Raw genomic sequence first — 15,013 nt, 5'->3', positions numbered from 1 at the left:
TTAGCTTCAAATTTATTGTTCGAAATCGACTTTTGCTACAAACACACACCATAAATCCATAATCAAATATTAATTAGCTTAAAGAAGCATTGAGAAACAACGAATTAGTTATCAAACAAATAGAAAATTTCCTTCCAGTATGAAAGTTGACTGTAAATGCCATATCATGAATCAATGAGGTCTATAACTTGTTTTCTACAATTTGAAATGAAATTCAAGTAAGAAATGAATCCATTTTCAATAGTATAAAGAAAAGCTATTTTCAGCCAAAAAGAAACCCAGCTGCTTGTTCCTCATTGCCATTGAATAGTTGAAGAGCTTGTATAACTGCTTGTCTTTCGAATCCTAGCTCAACAAGCTTTGCAACTTTGCTTTCAAATTCAGAATCCTTCAAACCAAATCAATCATATTAATCACATAATCTTCAAACCGACATGATTCATATTCATCACCAAAAAAAAAAAAATCAATCATAAAATACCTTAGACCTGTCACCACCAGAAGCACCTCCTTGTGATGAATTATTGCTCCCCGATGTAACAACCTGAAAGAATGCCACAACATATCATAATAAGCTGTTTTCTCAAATAGTCTCACAAGTGCTTATACGAGTAGATAAACCAAAATAAGTCAATTCAAACAAGTCCTAAGAACCGGATTAAAGTGATACAGTTTCAACATCATCGCTTGCGTCGTTAAAGTATACTTACCGGGGGAGGGACTCCAGAGCTTGAAGCTTCCTTGGAATACTTCTCCTCGTCTAAATACCGAGATGGAATGTCTTTCTCTGAAAATAAAAGTACAAGAAGGTTAAATCATGTTGAAAACAGAATTGTGCAAACTAATGTGAAAAATCCACGGATAAGACAACCAACCTTGCAAAAACGGCACTGAAACTTCTCCTCCACCAACTCGTAAAACATTTTCTTTTAAATCAATTATACACTGCAGACATGAGGCACATCGATAAGAATAACTAACAGTTTAGTGTAATTTCTGACAGTGACAATATACAAGATTGCAACTGAGGATGGTACCTGATGCTTTCGGAGCATATCCAGCCCGAAGAGAAACTCCATGTTAGGGGAATCCAGCACTAAGAATGAACAAGGGTAAAATATATTCCCAATCTACATGCACAAAAGAGTAAAATGCAAAATAGACAAAAAAATATGAGCAATAAGACACAAGTGACACAACTTCAATAGCACCAAACTATTTCCCTCGATAACATCGGTTAAAACATTACCTTGATTGGAGCTACATGTATTCTACCCAAGATTTCGGTTTGGCCAACTCCGTGAGCAACTCCTTTGTATCGCTGATCTAAAAGTCTCAGTAATCTACAAGATAACACCACCATCAAAATAATTCTATTTTCTGAAATATCGCAACTCACAATACACTAATCTGAAATATGCTATTATAATCTTATAGATGTATTATAATCTTAAGCAAGTTCCAGTTATATTGAAGCGCATACCCTAAACGCTCAGCGCAGGTTTTTGATATAATAGTAGATTGTGCTCCACTATCAACAAATGCCTGAAACAAAGTGAAAATCCAATTAATGCATGCTCCATTTCATAAAAAATTTCTGTCATTGAAGAACAGAAAACTGCAATAGGTAAGTTCTTTTCAAAAAATCCTGAACTTGAAGAAGGATGCTCTTTTGAGCCACCACTTACCTTCATTGGTACGCCATTAACCTCCATGTCAACATACAACATGACCTGAAATATTACAGCTTGGAAATTATTCCAAAAAAAACAACAAATCTGTGAAAATTAAGATACAAAAGTTGAAGATTTGTATATACCACTCTTGCAAAACCTTCAGGATTATGTTCAAGTGCAGCTTCCCAATTTTCATCAATTCCTTTCTGTAAAATTAGTTGAAATGCCGTTATGTAAGAAAATTATGGCAAACAAACTTTAACTGAATATTAATCGGAAAAATAAATTTGATATATTTCTTCTGGTACCAAAATCCATATTTTAAAAACTATCAGTTTAACTTTGTTGAAGATGTGGTTAGGTGTAACGAATGGATGTTACTTAAGACAGAATCATAACCAGATACTTAATCTGTTATGTGGATGCTAATAAATTGTTTGTACGTCTAACAAAACTGACCTGGCGGATGGCAGCTTCAATCTTCTTTTGTGCTTCAACATCAAAAGGATCGGCATAAAGAAGAGCCTTGAAAAAATTCAAATAAATTTATGAGAAAAATATAACGACAGAATGATGAAAACGTACAAGGAATATGGATGAAGAAGCTTGTAATGATACAGTTTAATCTCAAGACAAATGAAGAGAACAAACAGTCGTATCAGCTTACCATCTCTTCTTCTTTCTGACGTCGTAATTGATCTCTTTGGCGATGACGCAATCGCAAAATTTCCTGGATTTTATTGAGATCATTCCCCAGAATAACTTGTGCCAACTCCGGGTCATTCTGTTTGTTTCATCATAAATTCTGTCAGAATATAGCCAATACCAAAAACAAAAGAACCAAATAACATACTTAAAAAGTCGCGTAAGAACTCAAAATCATGATAAAGAATACGGAAAAACTTTAGTAATAAAAGAAACATCAATTTACCTGGAAGAGCTGACCCATCAAATTAGAATCGCGTCTAAAGTGCTGCTGAAAAGCACCAGGGTTTATAGCAGATCCATCAGTATTGAAGCTCAAATCATTCGCAGATCCACTGAAATAATTTAATTTCATCACAAAAATTATCAAGTAATTGAACATTATAACGATTCAACTAATCGTATCACTGGTGACACATCAACTTATTGAGCACATCAATTAACACAAGCATAAGAACATAATCAAATTCACATATAATCTTGATCAACCCGTAAGGTTTAGTTCGGAATTTAAGAATACCGATAAACAATGCATAATCTCAAAATGTAAAACCAATGAAAACTATACCTAGAAGCACCGGCACCGGCACCGGCGGCCCTAGAGACCGTCATCATTAGCAAATCATCATCCTTAACACCAATGGCACTCAATTTCTGAGAATTGTTCACCTCATTTCCATTGAAAAGAATCTGTTGTTGCTGAATAGGCACACTTGTCTATTGAAAACCACAACAAAAACACAATTAACAAAACTAACCCCAAAAATTCACAAATTAAAACCATATCAGATCCAAATCAACTATGATCAAATGGGAATTTTTTTGATTTCTAGGTTTTGATAATAATAAAAATCCAATGACCCGTGATTGCAAACAGCATTAAAATTGACAAAAGATAATCTTTTTAATCCAAAAATTATATTTTTACGGAGAAAAACAATATGGGTAATGTGAAACACAAACTCACCTCAACCTCAAGCAAGGCTTTAACGTTTTCAACCTAAAAGGGGAAAATTAAAAATATCCAAAATCAGTGATAAAGAAAGATAAATATATGAAGATAAAGGCAAGAAAGGAAGAATCTTTGATGATTACAGATTCGTTGGGATCGACATCCAAGTTGAGAATTTGTTCATCAGCAGTCATGACAGTGATCTTCATATTGAACAAGAAGAAGAAAACGAGAGAGACAAGTTGCGAGGTTGATTTGGATTGTTGGTGAAGTGGTAAAGTGAAAAAAAAGACTAGTGGAAGACTAAGAAGGTTTTTAACTCTTTTACAATTACTTGTTGAAGGGGTTCACTTCAAGTTATGAAGGATATAAGGTTGAAGTTATCTACAAAGTTTTTTTAGGATTAGTATTGTTATTTTCTTTTCTCTAATGTATAATATTTTAATTTTAGATTAGAATTAGAATTGGTTTGTTATCGGTCACAAATTAGAAGAGAAATTCACTTTTAATTAATTTATTGAATAATTAATGTATTTGATCTATAATGTACTTTGAAGCCAACGCCTCTACCAAGACCGCGGATATGTCACGGATGCTCCTATGTTCCAATTGCTTCTACTAAGATGTCATGACGATCTTATGAAGTGAAGAGGTCGGCATTGGTTTGTTCAACAAGATCATCCTACAACACGTGAAATTTTATTTTTACCAAATTGATTTAACTAAAATAAATATTGTTGAAAAAAGTATCTACTTACAATCCTTTGAGCCACTTTGCGCGTAGCATCTGATGTGTACTCGCCGTCTTTTCTATGGCGTGTCCTCTTCCATTTCTCGTGTCGTGATGGTGGAGATGGCGTGCGATCAAGACTTATAGAACCTCCCAACTCTTCCTCCATTTGTTTTCTTTTTTCTTCAATCGAAATTTTTTCAAGTCTTTGATATCCTCCACGAGACAACCTATGTGGATAGATATTTCTAACTCGATTTTCCTTTCCTTTTTTGCTCTTTTCCAAGAACTTGGGAGTGTTGCGGGACTCTAAAAATTCATCCCAATTAGCTTTATCAATAAATGAATATACCTCGTATGAAGGTTGTTTTTTATTTGCTCCATTTTTAATATAATCATGGGTGAGTTGTGTCTTAAACCCCCTCAAACGCTCACCACAATAAGCAAGCATTTTCTTTTTCACATACTTATCATTTGGAGTAACAATGAACACATCCTATGTTTACACAATAGAGATATTATTAGTATTGCACACAAAAATATACTTGTAAAACAAATGGTAGAATACACAAATAAATTGTAGTTTCTCTAAGATTGGCATGCATTTTGGCAAAACCAACCTAGCAGAAACATGTTGAATAAAATGTCCTAACATATAGATTTCAACATGTCGAACAAGATGTTACAACAAGGCAGGTATGACATGGTGTTTGCAGGAGCTGATCTGTCTAGTGTATCAGCCGTTTTATTAGCTACAAAATATTATGGAATATTCAGTTAGCTTATGTGACATCCAAGATCGATTCAACCAGAGATATTTGTTGGTTTTCACACTTTCTATAATTGGAGACAATTTAGGAAAGTTTGGATTGGAAACCTATTTTCTTGGAGAACAAGTAGCAGACTTGTGCAGCCTCCTTGTTGCGGTTTTTGGCCCAATTCAGTCAATACTAATTCTATAAATAGACTGGCATAAACCTAGTTTTAAATGGGACTGATATTTGTATTTTGTTAGGGTTCGAGGAATCCTTATTAGGTTGTGCTGTAAGTTCCATATTTGTTTATTCACAAACTTGTAGGTGTTGAATGTTTGATCTCCGAAGCTGTTAAGCAAGGAGAGTAAGTGTCAGTTCTCATAAGCTTTTAAGCATTGAGAATTATGTGTCTTTGAAGAGTGTCTTCTATATTTGATTGTTTGTGTTGTTTGTCACTGGTTGTGACTGAAGGGATTTGAGGAGGGCCTCATACCTAGGTGAGTCTTAGGTAGAAGTCATAGGAAGGGTAGTGATTAAGTGAGAAGTTGTAAACTGGGGAGTTTAACTTTGAATTGATATTATCGTATATTGATTTCATCTCTGGCTTGGTAGCCCCAAAGTAGGAAGGTTGTTCCGAACCGGGTAAACACATTCTTGTGTCTTTTATTTTTCTACACCGTTTTTACTATTGTTTATTGTCTTGCTCCATAGTGTTTAGTCCACAGATATTTGTGTCATGACATCTCATTCGATATCACATATCTGATACCAGAATTTCATAAATATTGTAATATCAGTCCATATGTAGTCTTTCAATTCTTCATCAACAGCATGTCAACTATCTATCAAAATACTCACTTTACTTCTACCTTGTAAGGCAATGTAACACAAAAATCATCAGCATGTTCACCAAAATCCCTGCCGGTTTGGGCATCAACTTTAACAGGGTATCGAATACCAGTTTTGTTGGGTTTTTTTTCACCTTTTTATAGATCATGGCACCTCTAGTTTTTCTTTTACGTGTATTATCAAAGTTTGCAACAGATGTTGTATGGGAGGTGTTAATCAAATTGGCCATGACAAATCGAAATATCTTTTGGAAGAGTTTTGATGAATATCAGCTAGAAAATTGCCTTGGTTTTTTGCAAAATGACGAACTGACGTTTGAGTGTTGATAGGTAAATGAAAAGTTAGAAACTAGATAGCACTCTGAAGTATTTCATGCAAAATAAGTGTCATGTTGGTTTTACACAAAAATCGATTATTAAAAATATTAAATATAAAAAACAACTTCATATCACCATATTATGAGAATTCATTTAAAAGATTTATCACGGCGGTTTTTAATAAAACCAAGGGGTTAAAGTATACTAGTATCAAATAAAGTATTAAAATAAGATTTTGAAATTAGTATTATGAAATTGTTAATGCAAAATGTTTTACCTCTCAGTTAGAACAAATAAACAAAATAAAAAAAATAAAAACTTAATTGGAAATGCGCCAAGTGAGGAATACCTATTAAACAATTGAAAAAAACATAAAATGCAGCAACTCGGTGTCGAAGCGAGATCCCTTATTGCTACCTTACCTCGGTTTTATTAAATATCCAAGGGCTAAAGTTTTTTATTTAAAAAATAAAATAAAACAAAGCACGACGCTCCCGTGACCTATACCCTCATTTTTTTTCATTGTTCGAGATGTAAGTTTCGTCATAAAAAGCATTATTTGTAGTAGTGGTCCCAAAAAAGACCGACAACCCATTTCAAGTTTACTATACCCGATCAAAATATAAAAATATAGTTGATACACTACGAAAGGTACATAATATCTGATCTTCAATTTGATTATACTTTTCTTGAATCTTGAACTGACTTGGTTGTTGAAGTGTTACCAATAGTAGAGCAAATTGGAACGAACCGGTCGGTTCAACAAGTTGAATCGAGAATCGAACCTAAATCCGATCAAAACAACCACCAAAATCGGATAGCAAATAAATCAGAAAAATGACATGGAAGTCGAATGAGAAATCAAAAAAACATCTAAAACCGGTTGTATGACCGGTTTTTAAAATTTGACCAGATTTTAATTTTATATTATATATCATATAAGGTGTTGACTAGGGTGAGGGCTACATCAAATCCCTCGCTGATGGTCTATTATGAAAAACAATTATAAACCGTTAGATTAAATAAGCATATATGAACTTATATGTTATTGACGCGTTATATCTCACCTTTGCCCTCTCTTTTTCTAAGCATGTTTATGTTTGTCATTCTCTTTCTATTAATTTTCTTTCCTCTCCCAAATAACCATGGAAACAATTTCCTCTCTTATTTTCTTGACCATTTACGATGATGTGAAATAGATGCCAAGAACAAAGTATAATAGGGTTTTTTTATTGACAACAAACTCACAAGGGTAGGAAAGAGGGAAACAAGAAGAACACAATGAAATTGGTTATAAACTGTTATTCTTTACTTTCTCTCTAGAACAAGATTATAAATGTTACATAATAACAAATAACCTCTCTCACCCTAATTAGGATTTCCAGTGTGCAATGATGAGAGACTAGTATGTTATTTATAACTAGATTGTGACCCGCGCGATGCGCGGCTATATCATTTATTTTTCATATTTTATATTTCATATTTATCATTTAGAATTTATATTAAAGAAAAAAATAAATATTTATCAGAAAGAAAACATAGTTATTTTAGACTTGTGAAGAAAGAGGAAGGAAATTAAACCCACAAAAATAAATAAAAATCAATACAAAAAAAATATTTGAACTCAGTTTCTAAAATTGTGATGCTCCAAATGATTGTAAGAGTAAGATACTTATATTTTGATCTTCATTCTAAGATTGTTCTTTGTAGAAATTGAAGTCTATCAGACTCTTATTCAAATTGCAAAAGCTGCAAAATAACAATTAGAAATTATATTAGACAATATGAATATAAGTATGAAATGAATTTAAACATGATCAAATTAATATTTCTAAAATGAATTGGAATATGATCAAAATAATAAAATTAAAATTTATAGAGAAAAATATGGATATGAAATTGATTTGAATTGTTGTAAAAAAATGAAACCTTTCATGATTAGATAAAGATAGAAAAAACAATTTTGTTTTTTATGGGTGTTGAATAATTTGCCCATTCATCTCATGCTTTTCCATTTTATGCATGTTCTAAAATATACATGTCATGAAGACAGCAAGAGGAGTTTATCTATTTAAGATAGAAAGTGGGACAAATTGACAGTTTAAGAATAATAAAAATATAAAATGATATTATGGAAGGAAATAAAACATCACATATATTTTGATTGAATTTATAAAGAAATTACAAACTATTAAATTTAATTTATATATTTGTGTGATTGAATTTATAATCTAAATTTTCATTGAATTAACCGTTTCATTAAACTCTTTCTTTTATAAACATTAACTTTTACAATAATTATAAATTTGTAACGGATCGTTGTACTTAAAATAAATCATAACTGATATACAATATAATTATAATAACATTAAAATATAAAAACAAAAAATTATATAAATTAATAATTACTACTAAAATACAATTTACTAAAAAAAATAGAGTAAGAATAAAATTATTATACATTACTTTATATAAATTTTAAATTGCTTCAACTTTTAAAATTATTTGTAAAATGATTATTAGAAACTTCATTGATAGTTACCAAAACAAATATTGTTGATAGATATTAAGAATAAAATAATATAATAACAATGTAAATTAAATAAAAAATTTGTAATAAAAATTAATTAACTAATTACATAAAGTCTTCCTTTTTAACATTCTCTCATTAATTTTGTCACCCCAAATCCTCTAATTTATTTACTAATGACACCTATTTACATTGATTCCATTAATTCAATGATTTCATCAAAATGTTCTTAGATATCTTATATTATAATCGTAAAAAATCATAAATAAAAACGTTTTATACTTTAAATATATTATTTTTTTAAATAAATTCATGTATTTTTAAATACTCATTTTAATTACCCATATTTAAATATAATTTTATGTTATTTAATTTTTATAAAATTCTTTATAAATAAATTATCTTTTCATTTTCAGTGAAAAATGATAGGTTCTAAATATTTGGATTTAGTTACTCATATTTTTATGTATTTTTTATATTAATTAATTTTTAAAATTATTTTTAGATTAATTTTTTTTATTTAGAGTGAAAAATGATATATCATAAGACATTACATTATAATTAATTTTAATTGAATTAACCATTTTATAAATCTCTTCCTTTTATAAACATTAATTTTTATAATAATTAAAAAGAATATAATTAAAATTTGTAACTAATAGTTGTACTAAAATTAAACTGTAATTGCTATATGATAACATTAAAAAATAAAAATGAAAAAATTAAATAAATTAAAAATTAATACTAAAATACAATTTGCTACAAAATAAATAGAGTAAGAAAAAAATTATTATCTATTACTTATATAAATTTTAAATTGCTTCTTTTTCAAAATTATTTGTAAAAACGGTTATTAGAAACTTTAATTAATTTTCAAAATTATTTTTAAATAAATTATTTATTATTTTGAGTAAAAAATGATATATCAAAATACATTACATTAAAATTAATTTTTAATAAATGTAATGTTAACATTATTTTTTGCTACAAAAAGTCATATTATTATACATATTTAGTTATATTTTAAAAATATATAATATTAACTTTTAACTTATAATTTAAATTTATTAATAAAATTTAAATATAAATTGAAGAAGAGAGAGATTTTTCAACTTATATTTTAGAAATGATAAATATATATTAAAATTTTATTTAGATTTTTGTATTTCTTCTTTATTGAAAATTATTTATACTTATTTATATATTTTTAATATAAATATTTATTAAAATTGTATTTATATTTTTAATTTTCGGCTATTGTATAATATACAAAAAAATATAATATTTATAAATAATATTATTTCTAATAGTGTTATTTGGATAATTTATTAATATTAATATTATTGTTATTATTATTATTATTATTATCATTATTATTATTATTGATGGTTTAATAATATTATTTTTAATAGCGTGATATGGATAGTTTATTATTATTATTATTATTACTATTATTATTATTGGTGGTTTATTAATTTTATTATTATTTTATTAATATTATTACTATTATGTTGACTGTTATGATATTAGTATATATTTATTAAAATTGTATTTTATTAATATTATTACTATTATGTTGATTGTTATGATATTATTATATATTTATTAAAATTGTATTTATATTTTTTATTTTCGGCTATTGTATAATATACAATTATAATATTTATAAATAAAATTATTTCTAATATTGTTATCTGGATAGTATTATTATATATTATATTATTACATATTATTATATTATTATTTATATGATTATTATTAATAGTAGTGCCGAAATATTGTATTATTATTATTTATTTTTAATGTAGGGTCAAATTAGTAAATAACACATTAGGTGTAGGGTCAAATTAGTAAATAACACTTTAGGGTTTTTGCTAGGAATGACTATCATAATGACACGTGGCTAGGGTTGTCATCATGACAACCTTCCATTTATATAAATTAAGATTAAGATTAAGATAAGATTAAGATAAGATTAAGATTAAGATTAAGATAAGATTAAGATTAAGATAAGATTAAGATTAAGATAAGATTAAAATTAAGATTAAGATAAGATAATATAAATATTTATTAAAATTGTATTTATATTTTTTATTTTCGGCTATTGTATAATATACAAAAAATTATAATATTTATAAATAATATTATTTCTAATAGTGTTATTTGGATAATTTATTAATATTAATATTATTGTTATTATTATTATTATTATTATTATTTTTATTATTATTATTATTATTGGAGGTTTAATAATATTATTTTTAATAGTGTGATCTGGATAGTTTATTATTATTATTATTATTAATATTATTACTATTATTACTATTGGTGGTTTATTATTTTTATTATTATTTTATTAATATTATTACTATTATGTTGATTGTTATGATATTATTATATATTTATTAAAATTGTATTTATATTTTTTATTTTAGGCTATTGTATAATATACAAAAAATTATAATATTTATAAATAAAATTATTTCTAATATTGTTATCTGGATAGTATTACTATATATTATATTATTATATATTATTATATTATTATTTATATGATTATTATTAATAGTAGTGCCGAAATATTATATTATTTTTATTATTATTATTATTTATTTTTAATGTAGGGTCAAATTAGTAAATAACACAGGTGTAGGGTCAAATTAGTAAATAACACTTTAGGGTTTTTGCTAGGAATGACTTTCATTATGACACGTGGCTAGGGTTGCCATCATGACAACCTTCCATTTATATATATTAAGATTAAGATAAAATTAACACACTAAACTAATGAGCTTTTTCACATAGACGCGTTACACAAGCTAACTTAGGGAATAAGCTAATTTAAACAATTGGGCATAACAAACATGTTTATGCTAACAATTATAGCGTTTCGACTATTGCATACTTGAGTGTACTTCGACTACAACATTGCAAGCCTTCAACTACAACATGTGAACAGACTTCGACTGCATGCTACGATCCTGTCAAATTGTCGAACCAATAAGCTACTTTTCGACCATACTAGAGTTCGATTCAATATCTCACATATGACATCTTACAACAAAATCTACACATGATAAAGTATTCCTCTTACTTTCTATTATCCCAAATCCAATGATATTTCAGGTGAATTCTAGCATGCAGGCTCAATTAAGTCCCTCATACAATCGAGAAAAACTCATAATAACTATTTAGACCTCAAAATAAATCAACTTTAATAAATAACCACGCAGCGGATTCACAACTTAAACTTCAAACAAATTATAGCATCTTGCTCAACAACTTAAACTTAAAACAACTTCTCAAAAAGACAACTGCAATTCAAAATAACTAAAATCAAAACATGCGTTCATCCCCCCGAGTACTACGTATCAGAGCTACGACACCAACTAAGCTACTAAGCATTAGCTATTCTTCCTGATTACCTGCACGTTACCAACAGAGGGTAACATTCAAACAGAATGGGTGAGATATCGAATAATATAAACAAGTGCATGATAATTAATATATTAGATAAGAATCATACAATGTCGCTACGTACTTTATAACAATAACAAAACGACAATCAACAAACAACATAATAAAATGACAATTTTAAGATGCAACACAAATGCGACTTAACTGTGCATATGCATGTGGTACCATTGGAGCAGAAATCCCAACTTAAAAACTTGCTAGTTTATCAAGGCATCAACAAGGCATAAGCCTTCAACTTTATATTTTTCCAATCCAGGCCAACATGGTGAGCATTATCTCTAACTTAGAAAAATTCAATGTATGCGACTATTAAGAATGGCATACAACAACATCAAAACAACTCAAACAACATAGAACCTTTCAACTTTGGCTATTAAGCCTCCAACTTAAACTTGTCCATAATTCGGAATAAATACAACTTATTCAACTGTACCTGCAAATATATGCATTCGACATAATTTCAACAAAATAAATCAACCATAATTACCTAATAATCTATACGAACTACCCCGACGAATTTCGGTCAATTCCGGACAACTGATTTTACCGCTTAATTTACTATTTCGGTACTGGTTCTGCTATTCTGCTAGTACTACCAGCTACTTGTTGTTGTTCTATTAAAATTTGACTTACTGATATAGTTAATTTCCCTGCATCCAAGATATTATAGTGTCATCAACAATCCAGCTCTATTACTAAAATATCAGTATCTGCTAGAAATTTGCTATCGACCAATTGTTTTTTTGTTTCTGTTAAATTTCTCTATATCATGCTAACTTGTAATGTTGCTATCTTAATTTCGTTACTAATCCATTAATTCTAATATATTATATCTCACTTACTACATTTATATGTACCTATACAGTAACTAGTTACTACCACCCAAGACCAGAGAAACAAAAACTCTAATTAACACACACACACGTGAACAGACAAAAGCAAGAAAGGACAAGGTGGGGCGCCCACCCTCCCCTTAAGGAGCGTCCGCCCCCTAGCTCATATAAAAAATATATTTGAGTAAATAAAAAACAAAATATATATATATATATATATATATATATATATATATATATATATAAACATTTGGATGTGTTCTGGAAGAGTATAACTTCTGTATTTCGTAAGAATACGTCCATCAATACTAAAAGAAGACTCAAATGCTACAGTCGTAATAGAAATGCTAAGTACATCACGTGCCATTATAGAGAGTATCAGAAACTTTTTCTCATTTAACTTCCAATAAAGAAGTACATCAAAATTTTCGGAGTGTTCTTCATCCAGCTCCATCAATTCATCGTCAAAGTATATATCTAACTCACTTTTTCAGGAACAAACCTACTCTCAATCGAGTTCCATGATTTAAAATTCTGCAAGATATATATGAACGGTTAGTGAAGAAGAATCTAACTAAAGGCATATTGTGACAAGTTGTGAAAATACATAGTTTTTATTTAAGTATAAATGAAACAGATTATATGAAATATAAATTTAACAAATAAAGTAATAGTAAATATTTTCTTATCTATTCCCCATTGTTTTAAGCAATCAAATAAAGTAGCTTCCAATGCAATACCCGTGTGGGGGGGCTTCATTCGAAGAAAGTTAAGAAGACAACTAACTAACTTCTAATTTTCATCAACAAAGTGAGCAGTCAAACAAATATAACCCTCATTAGTAGATGTTGTCCAAACATTCGATGTTAGACAAATTTTATTTGGAATCCTACCCATGATTTCCTTAAGCTTGATCCTTTCTTTATCATATATCTTTTCAATATCAATCACCGTGGTATTCCTAGAGACCATTTCAACACATGGATTCAAATATTTCACCCAAACTCGATTTTTTTCATACTCGACAAAGCTAATAGGAAGATCATGTGCAATAATGGCTTCTCCAAGTAATTCATGATGTGTGTTTTGGTTGATTGGGGTTAGGCTCGACGATTCCTCTAGACTAAGAAGGCTCATCTGAAAACTTTTACAAATAAACACATGACAACTTAGATGTGAAGTTCCATAACTTTGACCAGACTTGGGGTTTTTTCCAATGGCGAAATCAGTACTACAAAAATTGCATGCAACTCTTTCAACTCCATCTTTTCCCTTACCGATTTTAGTGAAAATAATCCAAAGTGTTGACAATGTTTCCTTACGAGTTTCATCTTGACCTTGTGCATACTCACTCATATCCATTGACTCCATACTATAACAAAAAAACGTGTATTATGTCAAGGTTCCATATTATGAATCACATTCCAAAAAACCAAACACATCTGAAGCATTAGATACAAAGCAAACAAAAGAGTCAAACAAACAATTTTAGAATCACGATAAATGAACAAATTAATACCCCTTCTAAACAAGTCTTTGGATTTGGAAATTGAATAGAATTCGAAGGAGGAAACCATGTAGTCATTCCCTTGCGGTCTTAGGAACATAAGCATGCAGGTGATCTTTTTATAAGTCTTTTTATTTGAAACTCAATTGAGAAACATATTTTTTATAATTCAAAACCACATTATTTTTTAAATTGGATTTTAAATAGTATAATCTTTGGAAGTATGCATTTAAAAATACCACCAAACTTTGCACGTTGAAATAGAACTTTCATATATTTTAACTATTTTTTATCAAGAAACTTAGATATATAATGTCATTCCATTACATATTTCCAATATAACAAAATCTAATATACATTAAGGTAGCCATGTTTTATTATCCAATAAAAAATGAATGGTCCCTCCCTCCTAAAGATGGTGATAATTTAATGTAGCCATGTTTTATTATCTCACATGACAGAAAAGAAGGAAACTTTTCTAAAGATTATGGTGGATAATTTGAATTTTGATTGGAAGATATCCTAGTCTTCAAGTTCAAATAAACCATTTCTACTACAAGTATTTCATACGCTTTTATCTATTGCATTAGCCAATGCAAGAACAAAACCTACTTATAATACTTTTGAAAATGCAAACAAACCAGAAATCTTATAGCTAATTTACAGGACCGGACATAAATTA

General features: G+C 28.7%; 2 protein-coding genes across 2 annotated transcripts; both read right to left on the bottom strand.

Annotated features, from left to right (window-relative positions):
• Window positions 1–89: 89 nt before the first annotated feature.
• Window positions 90–3,681, bottom strand: LOC131656462 (protein DNA-DAMAGE INDUCIBLE 1-like). Its single transcript, XM_058926174.1, has 15 exons — window positions 3,477–3,681; window positions 3,349–3,381; window positions 2,950–3,098; window positions 2,608–2,716; window positions 2,344–2,460; window positions 2,136–2,201; window positions 1,820–1,882; window positions 1,689–1,733; window positions 1,484–1,545; window positions 1,250–1,343; window positions 1,038–1,130; window positions 876–945; window positions 711–787; window positions 482–544; window positions 90–388 (listed from the first exon to the last, which is right to left on the bottom strand). Exons 1-15 carry the CDS (start codon window positions 3,540–3,542, stop codon window positions 263–265), a joined length of 1,233 nt encoding a protein of 410 aa, XP_058782157.1. The 5' UTR covers window positions 3,543–3,681; the 3' UTR covers window positions 90–262.
• A 9,935-nt stretch (window positions 3,682–13,616) lies between these two features.
• On the bottom strand, window positions 13,617–14,195 carry LOC131658694 (zinc finger BED domain-containing protein DAYSLEEPER-like). The gene has a single exon (XM_058927962.1). The coding sequence runs from the start codon at window positions 14,193–14,195 to the stop codon at window positions 13,617–13,619; it is 579 nt and encodes a 192-aa protein (XP_058783945.1).
• Window positions 14,196–15,013: the final 818 nt, after the last annotated feature.

Source organism: Vicia villosa, linkage group LG3, assembly GCF_029867415.1.
Source record: "Vicia villosa cultivar HV-30 ecotype Madison, WI linkage group LG3, Vvil1.0, whole genome shotgun sequence".
Classification (NCBI taxonomy): Eukaryota; Viridiplantae; Streptophyta; class Magnoliopsida; order Fabales; family Fabaceae; genus Vicia; species Vicia villosa.
This window is presented reverse-complemented; position numbering and strand designations above follow the sequence as displayed.

Coding starts and splice junctions, on each gene's coding strand:
- LOC131656462 (XM_058926174.1), bottom strand. CDS start 3,542: ATGAAGATCACTGTCATGACTGCTGATGAACAAATTCTCAACTTGGAT. Junction 1,546..1,688: donor TTAATGGCGTACCAATGAAG/GTAAGTGGTGGC, acceptor ACTTTGTTTCAG/GCATTTGTTGATAGTGGAGC. Junction 788..875: donor TTCAGTGCCGTTTTTGCAAG/GTTGGTTGTCTT, acceptor TTTTATTTTCAG/AGAAAGACATTCCATCTCGG.
- LOC131658694 (XM_058927962.1), bottom strand. CDS start 14,195: ATGGAGTCAATGGATATGAGTGAGTATGCACAAGGTCAAGATGAAACT.